The sequence below is a fragment of the Camelus bactrianus genome, chromosome 32, assembly GCF_048773025.1.
Source record: "Camelus bactrianus isolate YW-2024 breed Bactrian camel chromosome 32, ASM4877302v1, whole genome shotgun sequence".
In the NCBI taxonomy this organism is placed as follows: domain Eukaryota; kingdom Metazoa; phylum Chordata; class Mammalia; order Artiodactyla; family Camelidae; genus Camelus; species Camelus bactrianus.
Window position 1 is genome coordinate 5,093,664 of NC_133570.1, and position 22,977 is coordinate 5,116,640.

At 51.3% G+C, this 22,977-nt stretch overlaps 1 protein-coding gene across 1 annotated transcript in view; it reads right to left on the reverse strand.

Annotated features, from left to right (window-relative positions):
• Positions 1 to 22,977, reverse strand: part of DNAH10 (dynein axonemal heavy chain 10) — a 120,652-nt gene that overhangs the window by 6,106 nt on the left and 91,569 nt on the right. Inside the window, exons 55-70 of the mRNA XM_074355938.1 lie at positions 21,188 to 21,385; positions 20,505 to 20,666; positions 18,306 to 18,480; positions 13,705 to 13,886; positions 12,449 to 12,585; positions 11,382 to 11,599; positions 10,114 to 10,335; positions 9,757 to 9,904; positions 7,871 to 8,150; positions 6,940 to 7,169; positions 5,900 to 6,173; positions 4,070 to 4,174; positions 3,549 to 3,703; positions 2,889 to 3,043; positions 1,391 to 1,574; positions 605 to 805 (exon numbers count right to left, since the gene is read on the reverse strand). Of these exons, the coding sequence (XP_074212039.1) occupies positions 605 to 805; positions 1,391 to 1,574; positions 2,889 to 3,043; positions 3,549 to 3,703; positions 4,070 to 4,174; positions 5,900 to 6,173; positions 6,940 to 7,169; positions 7,871 to 8,150; positions 9,757 to 9,904; positions 10,114 to 10,335; positions 11,382 to 11,599; positions 12,449 to 12,585; positions 13,705 to 13,886; positions 18,306 to 18,480; positions 20,505 to 20,666; positions 21,188 to 21,385 (3,026 nt within the window). The remainder of the gene's footprint in view (positions 1 to 604; positions 806 to 1,390; positions 1,575 to 2,888; positions 3,044 to 3,548; positions 3,704 to 4,069; positions 4,175 to 5,899; positions 6,174 to 6,939; positions 7,170 to 7,870; positions 8,151 to 9,756; positions 9,905 to 10,113; positions 10,336 to 11,381; positions 11,600 to 12,448; positions 12,586 to 13,704; positions 13,887 to 18,305; positions 18,481 to 20,504; positions 20,667 to 21,187; positions 21,386 to 22,977) is intronic.

Genomic DNA, 22,977 nt, shown 5'->3' on the forward strand with positions numbered 1-22,977 from the left:
AAACATCAGAGGTCAAGGGCCCAGGCAAATGAGTCCAAAAACTAGATGTTCCAGCTCTGTCCTTCCTCAGCAAATGACCCCAGGAAGGCTCTTGAACCTCCCTCTGATCCACGGGACCCTCACATGTAAAACAGAAGGAGCTAAGTACTCCCTCTTCCTGTAACCGAGACAGAGAGATGACAGAACCCTTCCAAAACTGGATCTGGAGGCTGAATTAAACAGGGCTTGTAATCCCTTCCCAACTTCCGCACACAAGCACCCGAGTCCTGCAGGCTGTGGGTGGGCTGATCATTAGAGATAAAAAGGAGATTTCATAGACGTGAAGTCCATGAAAACTAAACTAACCCAGAAATTGTTTTGGGTGCATGCAGAGGTGATAAAGACAGGCCTGGGAGTCATCAACTGTCACCCGAAAATTGTCACCCTATTCAGGACAGTGCTGATCTCTGAAGGGAGATGGAGAGATGGGGAAGGGGGGTGGTCCACAGGGTTCCAGCGGTATCCTAGGGTTATTTCTAAACACACACACACACACACACAGCAAAATGGTAGTGAGCTGAGGAACTGGGCTGTGGGTCTGTCGGTGTTTGTCCGGCAGCCAGACCTTCAGGGACTTCTGCAGAATCCCAATGGGGAAGCCCTGAGTGGGGTCCGTGGTGAGCCACAGGCGGAAGTCAGGGTGGGGCTTGGAGATCCTCTCCAGGGACTTCTCCAGATCCTTCAGCCACTTAACCAGGAGATGACAGTTCTGCAGCATCAGCCACTGCCCGCGAGCCACCGCCGTCTCCAGCAGCTGCAGGGCCAGCTGCACCAGTGGGGAGAGATGGGCAGAGTCGGTGTCCTGAAGCCACAGCACCCGTGTGCTCTCCCACAGACCCGCTCCACGTCCCCAGAAAACTAACAGCGCTGCGGTGGTCCAAGAGCCACAGAGGGAGCCTTGGAAGAAACAATCCTTTAGAATTCCTCCAGGGCCACCCAGGGCTGCCAGGCTGCAGTCGTTGGCCTCCCTCAGCCCCCAGGGCACCAGCTTCTCGGACACAGTGAGTGGCACCTGCACCCTGACCGGCCCCTTGGCCTCGCCATGGGGGCAATGACAGCTCTGATCCACTGGGGCTGTTGCAGGGACTGAGGGAGATAACGACTGTATGTGAGCTTTGAAAAGAGCAGAACACAATGACTGCACTGGGTTGGGCAAATGCAGAAGGGCAGCCCTAGAACGACACCACCGTGGACACTGTCGTCACTGCACGCGAGACACTGCTCCGCAGAACGGGTGTGCACTGAGCTCGCGTGTAGGCCGGTGCTCATGGCTGAACTCCAGACATTAACTTGTGCCTAACAGGGGCAGGACCTCACCCACATTTAGAGCTTGTTCCTTCCAACAACATACCTTCTCTTGACCTTGACCCATGGCAAGGAATTTGAGGCGGTTCCCTCCAAAACCACTGCGCTCGGCCAGCTTCATTAGGTCACTGGCAGGGTCAGAGCCAGGACTCAGGATAAACACGATGGGTGAGTTCGGAGTGCTCTGCTCAAAGATGGCTTCAAAGCTGATCATCGGGGGCTGCACGTACCTGGGGAAAGAAACTCACCTGGAAAACTCTCCCCAGAGAACGGCGCCAGGCAGGGGCCGGCCAGTCCAACCAGTGCCGGGCCTCCCAGTATCCAGAACCTTCTGACTGCTCCTCTGGCATCTCTGCGCAGTCTTCCTTGTTTCAGAATCCAGCTTTTATGCACATTGTGCACGCTGGACGGGAAGCTTCTGAGTGACGGGGACCTCTCTGCACAGCCCAGTGCATCCGAGTTGGGTTTAGTAGGTCTGCGCTGAGCTGGGTGCCTCCTGACGGGGGCCCCTCGGCCGGCCTTCCAGGTGGACGTGCCCTCAGCACTGAGCCCAGAGGTCCCACCCTGGCAGCTCCAGAGGTGTGTCCTGATGGGTCCACATCCCAAGATTTTTATAAATTAGCTGCCAATCCATGAGGATTGGCAGTTTTTGTATAGAAACCCAAATTTCTAGCTTCCTTTGAAAAGTCAGAGGACCTGGGTCCCCACTGCCACCTGGAGGCATCAGCAAGGAGTTAAGGGGCTGCTGACCAGGTCTCGACAAACCTCCTGTTTGCCACAGGCCCCGCCCGGCCTCATTCACTCATTTGCATCACCTGCCGGCCAGGAAGACGAATCTGAGCTTCTAACCCCAAATTATCCACCTGGCTTTGCACTCGATTCTAGAGCTACCAATATGGTAGCCCCCAGGCACACGTGGCTACTGAGTACTTGAAGTGTGGCTAGTCCAAATCGAGATGCGCCGTGTGAATTCACACAGCATTAGTATTATTATTTGGGGAGGAGGAATTAGGTTTATTTATTTATTTATTTATTTTAATTAATTTATTTTAATGGAGGTACTGGGGATTGAACCCAGGACCTTGTACCTGCTAAGTATGTGCTCTTCCACTGAGCTATACCCTCCCCTGTCACATAGCATTATTATTAAAGCCTTAACAAAAAAAAAAATGCAAAATATCCCAATTATTTACATGCCAAAATAATATTTTAATATATTGAGTTAAATACAATCATTTATTGTTAATGTTATTAATGTGTTATATGTTGTTATATATGAATATATTTTATGTACTGATAATCACTGTTATTAAAATTAATTCCACCTGTTTCTTTTTGAATGTGGCTACTAGAAAACTTGAAATTACGTACATTGCTCATACTGTGTTTCTCTTGAATAGCATTACTCTACTGCGGCTACCAAATCCTGCTCAGACAGTCCTCTCCGGAGCTGGCCAACCACTGCCATCTGTGAGTCCAGGAGCAGGTGACATGAGACATTCTATCCACAAAAAGGGCCAAGCAGACACGAGCCAAGCACTTACTTCTCTCCCATCGTTACAGTCACGTAGTCAGTCACCGCGCGGTACACCCGATCCACGCGGAAACAGCGCAAGATGAGCAACTTCTGGAAAGGGGTGACGTTGTTATCATAGCCCAGGGGGAATGGAAACTGCTCAGGTGAGTCCAGGTCATACCACTGGAAAAAGCAGAGAACATTCATGGCGGCGTCAACTCGGAAATGACATGGGCCCCCATTTTTACAGGGCGGTCCCCAAAGCCACCGTAAAAGGATGAAATCTATAGGCCACTTCTGCTTGGATCTGTCATTTTCTACCCCCAGAAAACTACAAAAGCAGAGAGACTCTCTCCAGGAGCAGAGAGACTGAGTGTTATTCACTGTTGTGTCCCCAGTGCCCATCAGGGACATGGTCCATCCCCAGATGCTCAACAAATTTCCTGGGTGGGTGGATGGACAGATGGATAGACAGATGGACAGAGAGATGGATGGTTCTCCCATAAAACTAGCTGAGCTAGGTAAAGGAGAATTCCATCCAGGGAGCTAGAGGGTGTTCACTCTACTCTGAATGGTCACTCGGAGGAGTGTCTTCTCACATGTAAGGAGTCAGGCTGTAGCTGTAGTTAAGTGTGGCGACTACTGACGCACGGGGAAGGGAAGCAGGCCGCAGGGAACGTGAGCTCACCTCCTGCCAGACAGCCAGGTGCTTCTCAACGTCATCAGGAAGGTTCCCAAAGCTGTCTGGAAACATTTCTGATAGAAGAATGATGTCTTCCCATCCCTGGTCGGACAACCAAGCACAGGGCTTTTTTCGTTTGCTCTTCTCCAGGGAAATGTTTCCTGGTCACAACAGAGGAAGAGAGGTCAAACAGTCAACACCAACACGTCGGGAAGGGCCAGCAGCTCCGGCCGTGGACTGCTATCACTTTGGGAGGAAATCCACTCCCACCCCGTCACCGCCCACGACTGCAGCCAGGCAGCTCTGTGTGGCTTCCGGCCGCGGAGCAGTCTTAGGGCAGAGACTGGATGCTCTAAGTCAACAAGAACCATCTCGGAGGCTGGAACCATCAGTTGAAATATGTCATAAAGCAGTGTTATTGGAAGTCATGTTTTAAGGAGAATTTTTGTTGTTGTTTGTTTTCAGCAAACAAACATGCAGCGTGGGTCCAGGGAGCTGGGGAGAAGGAAACGAGGCAAAGTCATTACCTTTCAAGAAGAAATCTAATTCTTCCTGGGGGACCCTCCCTTCTGCTTGTTCAATCTTGATTGTCATGTTGAAAGAAAAGAGTAACTTGTGCCTCTCAAACAACCCTGAAGAGAAACAACAGAAGGGTCTGGATAAAATAAGTGCATTTAAACACGGGGGTTTCTTAAATTGCAGAGAAATAAAATGAAGCGCCTAGGCTGCGTGGTTGCCACGAGGGCCCTTTGTATTTGGTGTCTGTGAATATCTGAGCGCAAAACACCTGAGCTCAGTTTACACGGCCTGCCCCAAAGCGCCCCTCGCTCGCATGCGTCTGAAATGGCCACGTCTCCGGGAAGAGGACAAGCAGGTGCGGACAGTATGACAGAGGTACAAAGCCACCTTCCCGACCAAGTGCCGGTCCACTCGCTGCCTGACTCAAAGCCAAAGTTCGTATGGTCTAGAAGGGGTATTCGCAAACTATCTATAGAGAGCCAGAGAGTAAATAGTTTCGGCTTTGCAGACCAGAGAGGCTTGGTGCTAACTACTCAGCTCTGCCGTGGTGCCGTGAAAGACAGTGTGTGTAGCACCGGGCGTGGCTGTGTGCCAACAAAGCATGATTCACAAAAGCGGGCAGTGGGCCAGATCTTGCCAATCTTGATTGTACAGTAAGCACATTCAACCAACAGACTATTGCTAGGAAGATGCAAAATACTAGAGTCCTTTTTTTTTTTTTTTAACAGAAGAAACGTGTTCTTGGGAAAAAAATGTGCAAAGTCAAAATTTGTGATTTGAATTCGACTTTATATGTGTTAGAAGGGTTGGCTCCATGAACGATAAATGCTGGAGAGGGTGTGGAGAAAAGGGAACCCTCCTACACTGCTGGTGGGAATATAGTTTGGTGCAGCCACTATGGAAAACAGTATGGAGATTCTTCAAAGGACTAAAAATAGACCTACCATATGATCCAGCAATCCCATTTCTGGGTATATATCTGGAGGGAACTCTAATTTGAAAAGATACATGCACCCAGTGTTCATAGCAGACATGGAAGCAACCTGAATGTCATCAACAGATGACTGGATAAAGCTGTGGTATATTTATACAATGGAATACTACTCAGCCATAAAAAGGAATAAAATAATGCCATTTGCAACAACAACAATCTCCAACCTGGAGATTGTCATTCTAAGTGAAGTAAGCCAGAAAGAGAAAGAAAAATACCATATGATATCACTTATATGTGGAATCTTAAAAAAAACAAAACAAGACACTATGAAATCATCTGCAAAACAGAAACAGAATCGTGTGGTGACTGGGGAAAGGGGGGGAGGGATAAATTTGGAAGTTTGAGATTTGCAAATGTTAGCCACTATACATAAAAATAGATTTTTTTCAAGTTTCTTCTGTACAGCACAGGGAGCTATGTTCAATATCTTGTAATAACCTTTAATGAAAAAAATATGAAAACAAATAGATGTGTGTATATGCATGACTGGGACACTGTGCTGCACACGAGAAATTGACACATTGTAATTGACTGTACTTCAATTATAAAAATAAATAAATAAAGACGGGTTGGCTAGTTAAGTGAGCCTAGTCCTTGACCTTTCTCCTGCTCAGCTGGTATGGGAGACTTGTGTCCCCCTGACCCCAAATCCGTATGTTGAAGCCCTAATCCCAATTGGAGACTGGCCTCCAGGAGGTGCTGAAGGCAAAATGAGGCTCTTAGGGTGGGCCCTCATCCAATCAGACTGGCGTCCTTATAAGAGGAGGAAATCTGGACACACAGACAGACAGCGGGGTGCACATACGGAGTGCACTGGCCCTGATCCGTGCAAAGAGGCGCTCACCCGTGCAGCCATAATTATAGATGTTGAAGGTCAGCGTGTCCATAATGTTCCTCAGTCGCTTCATGAGGATGGAATCAGGCAGCGACTTCTTGAGCGACAAGCCAAAGACCTCCAGGAAGGCGGTCAGCGAGTACTGGTACATGGAGTTCACCAGGGCCATCTCCGACAGCACGAAGAACAGGATGGCCCCCCTCCGGGCAGCTGGCCGGTAGCCGTCCCGCAGCCTGTCGATGTCCAAGGCTGTCTTCTCCGCCAGCTTGAGCTTCTCAGACACCTAAAAGCAAAGGTGCACGTTGCCACTGACAGCCATAACCAGGAAGACTTACAAAAGGGGCAAGAAAGTAAAAAGGCAGAAGGTACGGGGAGGGGCGGGTGGCAAAGAAATCCACGCAGTTCTCACAGGGGCTGGGAGGGCACCCACCCTCTTGCAAGATGTGGTAGGTATTTGTGGCCTGAATGCCCTACACTCGGGCCCCCTTCTTCTAACAACAGTCCCTGAGCTTTATTTGGACACTTACAATTTCCTCCCTTCGTTCATATGTGGGGCTCTACCCCAGTTCCAGGAGAGGAGCGGGTGACTCGGGCCAAACTAATCCACACGTGGCATCCCCAGGCCGTGGGAGTGGTTGAGGGTGGACACAGGACATAAGTGACTCTCAGGACCTTCATGATAGGGGCAGAAAAAGATTCTTCCTCTTCCCTTTGGACTTGAACCTCAGGGGACACGAGGTCAGACCCACCTTGTGACCATGAGTCAGAGAATAAAGCCAACACAGCAGCAGTTCTAGCCCAGAAATGGAAAGAAACTGAGTCCTAATGATATTTTTGTAGTCCTGGATCCAGCCCTACCTGAAGCCAACCTTGGCCTTTTCTGTTTTCTAAGCCAATAAATTCCTTTTGGACTTAAGCCAAGTAGGGCTGGGTTTTCTCTTGCTCTCAACGGAAAGAGACCTGATGCACAGGGTCCCTGGGAAGGCCTCTGGGTCCCCATGGCTAAGATCCCCACTCCTGACTTGATGCATTTGCCCTGCAGTTCATACCTCTGTGGCTTTGGATTTGGTCTCCTCCAGGGTCTGCACCAGCTCCACGTTGTCCAGCATGTTCCCCGTGGAGGTGGCCAGTTCCCGGAGGAGGGAGTCCTCCAGATCCTTCAGCAGGTTCTTGTTCTCGCTCGTCTCCTGGATGAGGTGCTCCCTCTGCTCCTCCAGCTCCCGCCTCTCGTAGGCCACCAGCACGCTCAGCAGCTGGTCCTCCAGGCCTTTCAGGGTAACTGTAGGGGGACAAGGGAGACCCTCACTGCCGTGTTCCCCATCAGGCTGGTTGCCATGTCTTCTCCCTACCCAGTGGTGCCTGGGGAGTGGAGGGCGGGCCCAGCATTTCGGGAACATGGGAACTCACTCTCCCACCAAAACCACTCCAAAGCCCCAGGTGAAAAATGCCTGGCAGAAGGCAACAGATGCTGCTACCCAGAGAAGAGGACATGAGAGTGAGGATGCCCCAAAATCAAATCCAGGGCCCCCACATCTTGGGGGACCCTCACTGAAAACATACCCAAACTCAATTAACCCATTTAGGAACCTGGATGACCACTCCGGAAAACGTGAGAAGTGGCATTTAATTCTTCACAGGATTCAGTTGAGAGGAAGGGGCTAAAATCCAAAATCCCAAAATCATGCCACGTATTTAAATACACAAATACAGAATAACCCCCTGGCCTAGCAGAAAGGGGTCTCACCTTGCTGAGTGTGAACACCTGAGCCCCGTGGTCCAGGCTCAGCACACCTCAAGACACATAACTCACAGCCTTCTAAAGGGCCCCCAAACCTTCCAGGGGTTGCTCCATCACTAAGAACTGATCAGTTAAGATGTGACCATGAGAATGATTCACTGAATGAAATGGTGTCCCATGAGAGCCGTGAGCTCAGATTGTGAGCGCACCTAAATTGGCCACTGAGGTCTGCACACTCTTACCAGTGTAATTGATCACCATGGCTTTCCCGAACACGGAGGGGCTATATCTGGGGTTGGCCAGCTTGGTGTTCAGATACAGCCTGAAATTCGAGTCGTAGTCTACTTCCTTGTCTCCCAGGATGATAAACTGCCGGCCCTGGGAGACCTTTATGTTTTTTTCTAAGACGTTATCAATCACAGGATCGATGTACTCATCCACATCATGGAACAGGAAGGGGGTCCCGTACTTTATGGACATCTCCAGCTGCTTGAGGAAGTCGGGGTCATTAAAGGAAGCCACCTGGAAGGGAGGGGAGGCAGATGCTGAAGGTCAGCTCCCTCATCAAAGACAAAGAAAGCCTTGCAGTGGGGAGCGGACGTGTCAGCACCTTGAAGGGAGGCAGCGGGGGTAAAAGAACAGGGAGAGAAGCAGGACATGTAACCTGTATAAACCCAGAAATCCACGAGATCCAGGCTCCAAGCAGCCTCCGTGCACACAGCACAGTTCAGCAGCTAAGGTCACCAGGAGGAAATGTCATTGCATCTCTCAGAGGACCTCGCTCTTACTCACTTCCCTCCAAACCTCACCACTGCTTTCATTATCTCTTTCCTCCAAACATCTGTACAAACTCTTCCTGTCCTTCCAGCCCCTGGGGACCCCTCTTCCCTTCCTCTCCACCGTCCTTTGTTACGTTGATGTACTTAGCCTCTCACCCCATAAGCTGAACCCTCCGTCTTTAAGCGATAGGATGGCAGTAGCAGTAGGACTGGAGGCCAGGAGAGGGCTGGCAATGTGAGAACTCTCTGGCAGGTGAGAACTCTGGCAGGCTCAGGGAAGAGGGACACCAGGAACATGCCTGCATTCATGGTATTTGTCCCACCATAGCTATATGTGAATTTTAGGGGCGGATGTTCCCCTGACCTTGGGGCGCTTCCCCCAACAGCACGTACATAACCGGGAAGCAAGGACCAGAAAACATAAGGAAAAAGTGAAAACGGATAAGCATGAATTTGCTGATTATTTCAGCAAAAAGTAATCGAGCCCCAGCAATCTTACCCAAGAAAACTGAAAACACATGACCACCAAAAACTCGCACATGAATGTTCGCAGCAACGCCATTCACAAGAGCCAAAAAAGCAGAAACAACCCAAATGTCCATCAACTCAGGACCGACTGAGATCGCGGTCCATCCATGCAATGGACTCTTATTCAGCCATAAAAAAGATGAAGTACAGACTACACTATGGATGAATTTTGAAAACATTTTGCGAAGTGAGAGAAGCCAGTCGCGACTGGCTTCCTATGATCCCACTCATATGAAATGTCCAGAATAGGTGCATCTATAGAGACAGAAAATATATTAGTGGTTGCCAGAGGCTGGCGGTGAGGGGATGGCAGGGGAAATGGAAGTTTTGGGGGTGGTGATAGCGAAAGGATAAAGCATTTGGCTGGGGGGTGGTGATAAAAATTGACCCTGGCAATTGTTACGCAGCTCCGTGTGTAATCTACTAAAAACCACTGATCTGTATGCTCAAATGGGTGAATTGTATGGCATGTGAATTGTATTTCACTCAAGCCCCTTCCCCTCCCCCTAAAAGGAAATGTTTGAGCATCCAAGGCCGCCTGGCCCTGCTCTGCGTACGGGGGACGCAGGGAGGAATAAAGCACCGTCTTCGCCCTTAAGCTCACAGCCTAAGAGGCAATGCACGGCCAAACAGCAGAGTCAAACCCGAGGTGGTTCAAGCTGCCCTTGAAGACTCATGGAGGTGGGGGAGCAGGGAAGGAGAGGGCTGGGCTTGGGGGCCCAGGGTGGTGGCTTGGTGGCATTTCAGCCTTGTGCTGCCAGGGAGGGGCGGTGGGAGAGCCTAGGTGGACCCTGAGGACACGGAGGGGGAGCCGGCCGTACCCGCAGGTTGTTTTTTTCCTCTTTTCTCTTTATCCAGTTGAGGGCCTGCTGCTGGGGGTCGATGCAGAGGGGGAAGCGGCTGGCCCGGGTGGTGAGAATGCCATTCTGAACCGAGAGCTCGTCGGGGGGCAGTCCCTGGGAGCCCCACCTGGAGGAGACAGTGGCAGGGGAAATGGGCACTTTTCCGGCCAAGTTGTGAACCAGCGGGGAGCCTCAGAGTCCGAGGAGCTGGGTGTACAGCCTCCCTGCCACCTCCCTGCTGGCAGGTCGGCTACAGCCCTGGTTGTGCACCCCATCTCAAGAGTCCCCAGCCCCCTGATCCCCTGACCCTGTCCTCCCGGCTCAGGGCCCCCTCACCTGCTGATCTCAACGTCATCCGTGAGCAGGCTTTCCAGTCGGAAGGGCTGGCTCAGGGGGATGTCCCGCCCCAGGATGTCACTCTGCCAGACCTGATTGACCATCTGGTCCCGGAACTCCCACGTGAAGGCGCCCTCGTAGCTCAGGAAAGCTGCACAGAGCAGGCAATCGCCCAATAACTTCACACGCCTGTGCCTCAGCTCGTCCAAGTCGTTCAGCCACCTGCAGCGGGAGTGGGGAAAGGCTGCTGCCGTAAGCCATCACCTTCCGGCACACCCCAAAAGAACATTCTAGAAGGCCCAGCCTGACACATGGCTGGGGAGGGAGGCTAGGCAGAAGGAAACATTTTCTGAAATATTCTTTTCTGGAAGAGAACAGAGATCGCCAGCAACATGTGAGTGCCATTTCCCCGCCCAGCGAACCCAGCGTTTTCAAAGACTTTGTCCAACAAATGCCAGGGGTCAGCAGACCAGCATCTAACGGGGCCTTGATAAATGTTTGTGGGACGCATTCTGTCTCAGAGGTATGTATAAGGCAGTGACCACATTGTCTCCAAAGGCCTAACCACTAGCTTACAAACACGCCCAGCAGAGCATGAACCCTGGTCCTGCTTGGGGACAAAAATTCTACCCAAGACAAAAGAAAGCTGATGTTTCATTTGGCCTCTTCTGGTTAATGGCCAAGGTCTTCTAGGTTTTAGAAATATTGAAAATGGTTTTTTTCCCACAAGAAAATAATACTTTCCAGTGTTTTCCGCACCATTTTTTGCAGGTGTCGGGTTAGAAACTGCTGTGACATCCAGCGGACCAGCTATGGCCAGATGGTCCTCCCGCCCATAACCGTCCAACAGCCCCACCTACTCAACACCGAAGCTCAGGATGGAACCAGCCACAAGGGTTCAGCGACAGAGGTGGGCTCCTCCTCCGGACCCGTCCAGAAGGGGCTTGGGATCAAAGGTCACCAAGAAGCAAACAACCCAGGACCTGGGGCACCTTGCCAGAGGCCACTGGCTCCTCCCAGTCCCCACAGCTGCACTGCTTCCCGTTAAATAGCACTCCATACCTAATTTTAAAAATCTATCAAATGGCCATTAACCACCTTAAACAAGATCACAGGAAAGCCAGAACTTTTCCACACGGTTTTCAGATCAAAACGCAGTGTGGAATGAAGACGCCACTCGGAGAGAAATTCTGCCAATGGTGCTCACTCCCAAGCGCCAGCGTCTGGCTCAGAGCTGCCCATCAGGAGGGCTGGTCAACCTGGCTGACCTGACGTTCTCGGACCCCAGCCCGGAGATGAGCTTGTCGGCCGCGATCAGCCGTCTCTCCATGATCTCAGCCTCCTCCTGCAGCTTCTGCTTCTCCAGGATGGCCGCCTCGTATTTGGCCCCCAGAGCCTCCAGCTCCCTCTGGATCGCTGCCAACTCATTCTGGATCTTCTCCAGCTCCCGTTTCGTGAGGTGAAAATTCCGCTCCAGCCTGGCCACCTAGGTGAAGACAGTTGGCAGCAGGGTGAGGCGGGGAGAAGGTCGTCACACACCCGGGCTCATGTCCACCCGCATTTCTGATGCTGTCCCTGCCCTCTGGGGCCCCGTATGTCACAGCGAGGCACGCGGCTTCTTTTCTTAGTTACGTCTTCAATGGCTTGATGCAAAAGCCCTACATCCCATTAAGAAAAGATGTCCTGCATCCGAGTTAGCAGATGACTTAACTTCCGTTGTGTACTAAGGTCCCATTGAGATGATGCTGTGGTTCTAAGTCAAAAATTCAAAAGGATGCATGGAAGGTAATATCGGTCCTACTATTGGGTTCTACGTTTTCTGACGGATACAATTCTGAGTTGTAAAGCAATGTCAAAATATGTCTCAAAACGGTGGAATCAACCTTATAATTCTCTTTGTACATGTTACTTTGCCCCAGTGATTCTCAACAGGGACAGATTTTGCCCAAGGGACATAGTGATGACAACGTCTGGAGACATTTCTAGTTGCTGAAACACGGGGGTAGGGACAACGGGAAACATCCTACCACACCCAGCACGGCTGCCTGAAACAAAGAACAAGCCAACCCAAAATGTCAATAGCACCCAGGTCGAGAAACCCTGCTTTAGCCCCCGAGAATGATTTCTACCCTCTTTCATTTCTGGTTCTGTAAGGTCACATGACATTTACGTAAGAGTTGTAACTCGAGGTTATCATTCATTGGGGGGAAAATGTTTAGAGGATTTAAAATCGGAACCCTGCCAAAATTTTTCCAGCAAGGGTTAGACGTGAATCCTGACTCCAAAATGATCTCTTGGCAGAAGCGTGAAGGTCTCCCAGATGCGTGGTAAATACCTTGTCTCTTTTGGGCTTGATTTCTCTGAAAACATCGCAGTAGCCCATCACAGCCTCAACAAACTTCAGCATCCCCAAGCCGGCTTTGCTCACAGCTTCCATTTCCTCCGTTGTGGTGTTGAGAGTCTTCAAGAGACCTAAAAAGGTCAAAGATGTCATGATTTCGATGAGCGGCGAGCTTCGTCTTGGGAAACTAAAATGGGAAATAAACTGCCGACTGACAAAATAAGCATAATTGGGTCCTTACTCCAGGATCCAGACAGCCCTCCCACCGACCACAGGTGGGTCCAACCCCGAATGAGTTTTGGGTAAGTGGATGTTTAAGATGTGAGTGAGGGGCACAGGTTCCTGCCACTCAGGACGTCCTAAGATCCAGGCACCTCTGTTTGACACCCAGCAGCCCCCGGGGGACCCAGAGGGAATCCCCAACTGGGCACCAAGGTGGATGAGAGCTGGCCACTAACTGGAATTCGTAGGTCATTATGGGGCACCAACTCTTCCACCCACACCCCCACCCTGGGAGTAACTTCACATAAGTGGAAAGCCATCCCACCCATATTCGGGTAAAGAAAGTCCTTTGGGTTTTTCTGTAGTTGTTGTTATCCTTTGTGTTTCATTTTGCTTTGTTTTTAAGCGGCTGAGAAAAAGCACTGGTGATAAAGTTTGGAGTAAACCATCAAGATAAACAGTGACACAAGGAACTTGTATTGCGTTTGGCAAAGACTAGCACCATTCCCACGGCTAAGCTCCGGGCCAGGTCAGGAAGCAGGCTCAGAGGGAACACGGGCGTCTGTTACTGGAGCTGGGGGGTGGCCATGGGTGGTGCTGGCTCCTCCTCCTCCCTCATCCCCCAGGGACCTCATACTGGCAAGAGGAACAAGGGGAGAAGGCAAGTTAGACCAAGTCTTGGCTCCACTGTGCCCATCAGACTGAATGCACAGAAGACAGGGCGGGGCTGGGATTCAGAAGGTCGTGTTTCCCACTAGGAAGAACCACAGCCGCTGTTGAATCAGACATTCCTGGGGCACCACTGCCACCGCCCATCCAGCAACCACCCTCCCTGTTTCACAAGACTGTGCCGCCATCTTCCCCTGGGAACAATCATTCCGCCTCTTCCATCGGCAGAGCCATGGCGACACCTCCAATGGGAGGGCCTGCCTGCAACAAGCCCCCTCCTTGCTCTCCATCTCTGCCCCAGACACTGAGACGCCAGGTTGAGAACCAGCCTGGCTATTCCCACACTTGTCTCTGCTCACCTCTGATATGCTTAACTTGGCTCTGGGTAATTGAGTCGAAATCGATCTCCATCAGAGACCTCAGGAAGTTGGGGTCGGACATCATGCCCTTGGCGGTTTTCCAGTTGAGTTCCTTGTACCCCTTCATGATGAGGATGCATTCACAGACCGTCTGCACCTGCTTCGGGGGCTTGGCAAAGGACCTGGAGGGGAAAGGGAAACACGCGCGGATTGGATGCAGGGTGTGGCCAGGGTCTGGACTGAATGAGGGTTCTGGGAAAAAAGCTCAACCCGGAGCTGTTTCCTGGAGGTGATACTGCATGGGACCAAAGGAGGCCACAGCGCAAGCCCGACTTGGGCCCCTGCAGGTGGGCTGCTCCGAGGGCAGGGACTGGGTCTCCTCTGTTAGGGGCCAGACCAGGCTCCTGGAGCCTGATGGGGCAGCAGGAACACAGCAGGGTGTCATTAAACACAAGCCCAGGCCACCGCTGTGCGTCTGAATCAGTAGGTCAGGGTGGAGCCTCAGACTCCGCGTTTTTAATTACATCCCGCGGTGATTCTCAGCCTCTAAGTGGCAGCCGCTGTCATTATGGTCATTATCACCATCATCGTCATCCTGTTTTCTGTTTACGGGATGATGAAACAGGGCTCAAGTTCTTGGATGGCCTGCCCGTGTGCGCACAGTGTGTGGGGTCTGGGGTCCCCGCACCCTGGGCTCCTTCAGGCAACGGAAATCATTTTCTCTGTCTTTGGTGAAGCTAGACCATCACTCTGCTGCTCCAATACTCCAGCATCCTTGACCCTTCACGGAACTGGGGACCCAAAAGGAAAAGGAGAAGGGACAGCCGCATTGGCACAAAGACCCAAGAAGGGACGGGTCTCATGAAGACTGTGCCCAGTGGGACCACTAGGCTGCCTGGCTGCTCGGCAATGTCTGTAAGAGCCACACGAGTCAGACACCAAAGCTGTGTGGAGAGACAGAAGCAGAGGGAAAATGATGAAGAAAAGGCAACAAAAGGAAAGGAGGAGAGAAGAGCAGGGGTGACAAAGCCCCCTGAGGGCACGGAGCAGCCTGGGGAGAGGCCAGGGTGCCCCCGAGGAGGGGGAGGGAGGGAGACAGAGATGAGGAGGGAACAACGTGACCCGCCCAGCAGCGGGAGTCTCTCTGAACCCAGCAAACCCCTCACCCCTCCTGGCCCCAGACCCCCACCCCCGCGCCTGCAGACAGGGAGCCACTCAGAGTAAGGACAAGCCAGGGTGGTGACTCCAGCACAAAGCCCAACGATTAACGTAATGGCCCTTAGTCACCAGGGAAAGGTTCAATTACAACGGTGTGGGGCGCTTACGAAAGTGGGCAAGGCTGTCAACTGTTTTTAAAAGGTTTCCTTCGGGGTTGATAAAGGCCAGGCCCAGGCCACTGCTCTCTGAATAATCAGAGGAGGGGAGAACCAGTGAGATGTTTTCAGACACAAGACAGAAAGAGCCTGGGGGCAGGGTCCCCAGCCCAAGGGCAAGTTAGGAATGGTCCCGGGGGTCCTCAGCTTTCCCTGCTACAAAATGGGGGAGCGGAACCGGAGCCTGCCAGGGACTCCCATGTCCTTTGAGTCCATGAAAGTGAAGTTCTCTGTTCCCAGTTTACAAGCCTTCCCCAGGAACCACGTTTCTCCAGAACACGGCATCGTAGTGCCGGATAACTGAGGCGTTCAAAACACTAAGGCTACAAGTCTGAGAAGTGAAAGTGTTTCTGTTTCATTTGAATCCTTTCTCCCAACCCTAAAGAAACTCAGGGGAGAGACAGACAGACAGACAGACAGATGATGACATGCTGCTTTCGTGGAGGAGAAAAACCATGACAAGCCCCACTCTGCACTCCCCGTCCCTCCACCCCAACCCCCGGGCTGTCTCTGCTTTTCCCTTGAGCCGAGCTCCTTCCAGCCCCGCTCCAGCCTCTACCCCACATCTCAGTTTAAATGCCACCTCCTGGGGGACACCCACCCCCAAGACTAGGTCAGGTCCCTTGCTGTCTGCAGTCATAGCAACAAAGACGCCCCCCTCCTAACCTCGCCCTGGGTAATTTTACTGCACCCGTGGGCTTCCCCTGTGAACACCTGTTCCTCCCCCAGACGGCTGGCTCCACGCGGCAAAGACCTGCCCCCCAGCCCCAGTGCCAGTGCAGGGGGGCGGGTGGGAGGCAGTGGACGACCACTGTATGAAGGAAGGAAGAAAAACAAGCTCGAAGGCCAATGACAAACCGAGTCTTTTCTCTTTGGAGAAACATCCAGCACTGATCTGCATTGCTCCTAATCTTCCTGCCTTGACACTTAATGATTTCTGCAAAGGGGACGGAGCATTATGGCAAGGAGGTGCTATTTAAAGAATTAAAGGATCATGAAATTGTCAAGATGTAAGTGCTGGCTCATCGCCCTTAACACCCAAACAGCCTCAGCAAAGCCAGGCTGCAATCATCTGGATCCGAACTCGCATTGCACCCAAGGGGCGATCCCAAAGAGAACAAAGGTTTAAGCGTAAACAATCAAACATAAAAGTATCGGGTGAAACCACGGGGAAATTATTCTACAGTCTCCCAGCTGCAAAGCCTTTCAAGTATGAGGTCATATCCAAAAGCCACAAAATAGAAAATATTGCTAAAAATCTGCCACAGGAAAAATAAAATCTCACACACGACAAACACAAACACACACACAAACCTCCTAAACAAAGTCAAGTGGCTGACGACAAGCCGGGAGAAATATCGGCAGCTTGCAGCACAGACGGAGGCTAGTCTCCCTGTTACATGAAAAGCCTCTGGACATGGGTAAGAGAGACAGCAAAAACAGCAGCAGTAACAGCAATCCAACACATAAATGGGCAAAGCACATAAACGGTTCCCAGAAAATTACACACATTTTCACATAAGACAAAAAGGCCAGCCTCACTCATCATAAGGGAAATGCACATGGAAACGATACAAATGCCATTTTTCAGCTATAAAATAAGCAAACATCCAAGTGTTTAGTAGTGCCCTCTGTTGGTGAGGCTACAAAAAAACAAAAAAAAAAACAGGCACTCTGTAGGGGTGCACATGCCACAGACATTCCAAACGCACACACCCTCGGACCCAGCAATCCCGCTTCTGGAAACGCATCCTTCCACTGGCCTTGCCCAGGTGTGCAGCGACCTACCATCAGGGTTACTCTTTTCCACACTGTTTGTAAAGGCAGAAAGATTGGAAATAAGCCAACGATTCATAAACTGGGGCTGATTAAACACATGATGGCACAGCCATCCAATGGAGTGTGATGGGCTATTTTTAAATATTGGGGCAGTTCATCATATGTCAACATGCAAAAGAGCTGCGCAAGGTATCCTGAAGTGGAAAAACCAAGTCGCAGAAAAAAATGGATAGTGTGTTACCAATCATATGAAAAGAAAGAAAGGAAAAAAGAATACACAGGTATCCTTTGTTCTGCAAACCCTTAGAATCCAGCATCAGAAGCTGAAGAGACGCTGGAGTTTCTGGTTGCCTTGAACATGCACAAAAATTCTCCGCATGGATATATGAGAAATACATAAGAGATATACAGTAACCGCACAATGGTTATCTGTTGTGTAGGGGGAGGGGAACTAAGCTGATGGGGGACAGGTAGGACGGGGCTTTTTGTGGCATGTCATTTTGATGTTGGAACCATGACCCTAGCTAATGTTTACATGGCACTGATCCAGTGGCTCAACCCAGTTCTGAGAGCTCCTTACGTGAAAGCTCATTTGATCCTCAGAACAACCCTCATGAGGACAGTTATTATCCACATTTTACAAATGAGTGCACTGCAGCACAGAGAGGTTAGGTGACTTGCTGAAGGTCACACAGCCAGGAAGAAGCAAAGCCGTGCATGAACGATGGGGAGTGAGGACAGAGCTGAGGTTCCTAAATCAGGGACACGGGTGTGGGGCCAGGCAGCACGAGGACAGGGGGCTGGCAGACAGGACACTGTTTCTTCCTGGCTTCACTCGTGGTGCTGAATTTACCAGCGAGACCCCTTAATGGTGCCCTAGAGCGACCACGCCACATGGGGGGAGAAAGTTCGCCAGTGCACCCCACACCAGGCCCCCCTTCCTGAGAGCGAACGAGCCCTCTGGCTGTGCGGGATGGAGTCATTTTACGGATTGGTTTGCAATAAAGACCCACCCTCTCCACCTGTCAAAAGCCCATCTGGCTGGAAATGGCTTAGAGCATCTCCCACCCGCACTCAGCCTGTGCACACCTCGCCTGCATCAAGGGCCCTGCCTCTTTCAGGACAGACGCTTGTGTCAAGTACCCGTGAAGAGGCTTGACTTGCCAGGCCCCCCCCTCTCCCGAGCAGCCCGTTCTGGGACCCAGTCTCCTTCTGTGAGTCGACCTGGCGTCAAGGCCAGTCGGCCATGCTGCCTGCTGGCTGGAGGGACCTCACCTGCCTCTGGGCCCTACGTCCCTCACCTGCAAACAAAGATAATAACAAATCCCCACCATGGAGAGGGCCCGGCACTCGAGGTGGCTGCGTAAATGCCACGCCACCACGGTTGCCATGATTACTGTCAGGAGATAGGCCGGGGGCCAAGCGCGCTTGGAGACGGCCACCCGTTACCTAATCTCGGTCACATCTGATTTGTCCAGCTTCTGCAGCTCCAGCTTGGCTGCCTCCAGGATGGGCATGACCTCGGCCAGGGCCGTCTCAGCCTCAGTCTTCTCCACCGCGATGATCTTGTTCTGCTCCTCGATCTCCATGGCTTTCTCTTCCGCCAGCTTCTTCTTTTCCTCCGCTGTGGGGGAGAGGGCAGTCAGTGAAGCTACCGGGCGAGGGGCGTGGGGACCACTGCTCCAAGCTGGAGCAGCACACGGCCCTCAGCGGTGGTGCTGGGCCGAGGGGGCCCAATGGCCCATACGGCAGCCTTGGGGTTCCCACTGGCACAGATGTCCTGACGGCACGTGGGGTCTCCCACACGAGGATGGCTGCTGTGACCCTGACCCTCCTTGACTGGCCCCCCTGTGTCCCACCCACTCCACCCAAGGGGCCAATGCTAGCTGAGGACACCAGGGCCACCCTCCCTGTTTCTCTGTTTCACTGAGATCTCGCTGTCTCTTCACTACATTTTTCCGTGCTCATTTAGGTCCTGCTCAAAAGCCACCCTCCCCCAGGGTGGCGTGCCCCCTTCCCAACACGAATCACAATCCGAAATTTTGTCTGATTATTGGCTTACTGATTGGCCCCACTCACTAGAATGCAAGCATCTCCCTGAGGGCTGTAACCCCCGCGTTTAGAACACAGCGTGCCTCATAGCAGGTGTCCTGGGTTGAATGATGCTCCCCACCCCAAATTCACGGCCACCCAGAACCTCAGAATGTCACTTTATTTGCAAAGTGAGTCTTTGTAGATGTCATTAGTTAACACGAGGTCATACTGGGTTAGGGTAGGTCCTGAATCCAATGACTGTGTCCTTATAAGAAGGCCGTGTGAAGACAAGAAGACAGAGGGAACACGGCCATGCGATGGTGGAGGATTGCATCTACCAGCCAAAGAACGCCCAGGACGCGGGCCGCCAGCAGCCGGAAAGGCAAGGAAGGCGTCTCCCCTAGAGCCTTCGGAGGGAGCGCGGCCCAGCTAAGACCTCAGTTCAGACCTCTAACCTCCAGAACTGGGAGAGAATAAATAGCTGTCTGTTGTTTTACAGCACCTGGTGTGCGGTGCTTTGCTACGGTGGCCCCAGGAAACGAACACAGTAGGAATTTAATAAATGTACATTGAATTCACCAGTATCCCCCTGGTGGGGCTTTCTCTTGGGACTCACCTTCACGGTCAACAGGCAAGCCTTCGGGGCGGCTGGTTCAAAGTGTGAACCCCAGGAGGTCTAACTGATCCGGCCAGGGCTGGAACAAGCCCACCCCGGACGGCATGGGCTGGGAGCCGGGGAGAGGCGGGTGCCAAAGCCAAGCTGGGGTGCCGTGACCAGAGTAATGAAAAACGGGTCCTGTGGGTCGGGCCCGGCGTGACGCAGCTGGAACCGAACTGAACCAAGCCCATCCCATACGTGGAGGCAGCACACACACGGACTAGCATGAGGACAAAGGGGCAGGAAGGTTGAGCAGCCTCTGCAAATACCTGAGAATGAGCTGAGAAGGATGCGCATCAGAACACAGGGTCCTGGGGGGGAGGGTAGAGCTCAGTGGCAGAGCATGTGCTTAGCATGCAGGAGTCCTGGGTTCGATTCCCAGTACCTCCAGTAAAAGAAAAAAAATGCAGGATTCTAAGAGATGACAGAAACAGGAGATCTAGAGAGAAGGGTGAGAGGTCAGGGGCAGAGATGCAGCTCAGGAGCTGTCCCGTGTGAGAGGCATGTAAAGAAAGCCAATTCCTCAGACAGTTCTTGTCAGGAACCAGGATAAGAGCCGCTGCCTGGCCAGGGAGATCAGGCGGGCCCAAGAAGGAACCGGAAACAGGTTCAAGGACAAACCAAGAAAGCTCCAAGTAAATAATGCTCAGGCTGGGGTCACTGAAACCGACCCAGTTCACTAGCTCGTTGAGGGTAAAGGGATGACCTCTCCATACCCTGTCAAATCCCCAGGCACCCAGCTGTGGGAGCTGCTCGCACACGGTAGGGTCTCAGTGCCTATGATGGGGGCTTGATGCTATCAGTTAAAAATAGCAGCGGAAGGGTCAGAAGATGCCAGTTCCTACAGGGGCTTCTCAGGGATGTCCCGCAGTGGAGCCCTGTCCTGTCGGGGTTTTTTACTCCCAGAGGGTGGGTAGGGAGGGTGTCCCCGCCCCTAGAGCAGGTCGTGCACCCACCGATCGCTGTGTTGGTGGCGATCTCCTCCAGCAGGGCCTCGCAGGCAGCCGACTTCTCTGCCAGCACGATCTTCTGCTCGGCCAGCTTCTGGTTCAGCTCGTCCAGCTGGATGGTGGCCTCCTTCAGCTTGTCCAGACCCCCCTCCAGACGCTTGCACTGAGCTGAGGGCGGGAACACCGGTACTCACCATCAGGGGGCGCTGTTCCCAACACGCCCGGACAAGCGTTCCAGGGCAATTCCTCCAACTTGGGCTCACAGGTAAAGAAAATCATTTTCCTGAGATCTTTAGTCAAGCATCTTTTAGTACCTCCGCTGACAGGTTGTGATGGCATCTTCCAAAATGAATATATTTCTGAAAACAGCCCTTCATTTGGCCAACAGCCAGAGCCAGAGTATTTTTAAAAAGGATTTTCCAATACGGCACGTTGCTCTATGCACTGAAAATTTAGAGCTAAGAAAGTGCACGGCCCAAGCCAGAAAAATAAAAATAAAAGCACGCTAGGGCCCTGCCCACACAGGCAAATCACAGTGCAATGTGAAATCCAAAATGTGCTTTGCTTTGCCTCAATCCTGAGTACGCCTGACCTTGCCGAGAAACGTCTGCTTAAGGAACGTTGGGCACTTGGGTCCTGACTGATAAGTAATGACGATTTCTGTTCACCATCCCACTCCCAAGTCTTACCTATGTTATACTGAGTTTTCTCGTCCAGTAATTTTGAATATGTGTTAATAAAATCAAGGTAGTTCTTGGGAGTTACGTAGTTGCTGCGTCTCAGTTTCTGTAGAAACTGTTTGCTGAATTCACCCACCGATTCGTGGACCAAAACAACATGTTCTACCAGGTCTTCTATATTTTCTGCTGGGATCATCAGATTGGCCCCTGAAGAGGAGGGGAGGGAAAACGTGGCTCTTAAAGGAAAGAAAAGAGCAGCTCCTCCAGAAATTAAATGTGGAATCCCCGTGTGACCCAACAGTGCCTCTCCTGGGTATGTACCCAAAAGAACCAAAAAACAAAAACAAACAAAAAAAAAACGGACTCAAGCAGATTCTCGGGCGCCAGTGTTCATAGCAGCCAAAAGTGGAAACAACAGTGAGATGGATGGGTAAACACAATGTGGTCTATCCATAAATGAAATATTATTCCACCTTAAAGAAGGAATTTCTGACACATGCCATAATATAAGTGAATCCGGAAAACATGCTACATTAAAGAAGCCAGACACGGAAGAGCAAATGTTGTATGATTTGACTTACATGAAATATCTAAAAATTGGCAAATTCATGGAGACAAAGTATATTAGAGGTTACCAGGGGCTGGGGATGGGCATGGAGGAATAAGGAGTTAATGTTTAATGGGGACGGTCCTTCAGTTTTAAAGATGAAACAGGTTCTGGAGATGGACTGTGGTGGCGGGTACGCAATGCTGTGAGTGTAATTAATGTTCTGCTACCTGCGCACTGAAAGTGGTTAAAAATGCTTCAAATGGCAATTTTTATATTATATATATTTTACCACAATAAAAATTGTATAGAAACGTTTTAACAAAAAAGAAAGGAAACGATCAGCTGTCCCTTGTCAGTGGCTTTCCCGGACCACAGTGCAGGCCCGTCTGCTCTGGCAATTTCTCTGAGAACACAGAAAGCCAGCTCTCCTTCCCTCCTGGTAGGAAGGTCTGTCTCCCTAAAGGCGCAGACACTGAGGTGGGAAGGGCTTGAGATTCCAGGAGAGAAACTCTCCCAGTGTCGCTGCCGTGGCCCCCTGTGTGCAGCACATACTGGGCACAAAGGAGGTCTTCCTGTGAGTCTGCTGGAAGAATTAATAATCACTCCCAGTGCTAAAATCACATTACTTGAATTATCTCAGACCTCAAAATACTTTCACCTCAAAGGAGAAAAATGAAGGAAGGAAAGACGGACCAAAAGTATGCTTTGATCCAGATTCTGCATATTTGAACCTGAATTATACCAAAAGTCAGCGAACCACAGCCCACAAGCCAATTTTCCAGCATGCATGAAAAGCTTTGCTTCACAAAGATCCATGCTTATGGGCACACGTATCCCAATTCCAGGAATATATCCTAAGGGAAAAAATTCTAAGCAAATTCCATGCAACATTATTTATGATCTGAGTCACTGAACACTGAAAGCAAACCTAGGTGTTAGTGCACGGAGATGCCTATGACAGCTAAGGCACACCTACATCAGGGTTGGCCACCTACAGCCCGCAGGACAAATCCGGCCCACCGCCTGTTTGTGTAAATAAAGTTTTATTGTCACATGGCCTCGCCCATTCATTTACATGTTGTCTATGACTGCTGTCATGATGCAGTGGTGGAACTGAGTAGTTGCAACGGAGACCACATGACCCGCAAGCTGAAAGTATTAATCACCTGCTACAGAAACAGTCTGCTGATCCCTGAGGGACACCATCAGGAAAGAGTCATTCTCTTAGCCCCCTGCCCCCCCCAAAACT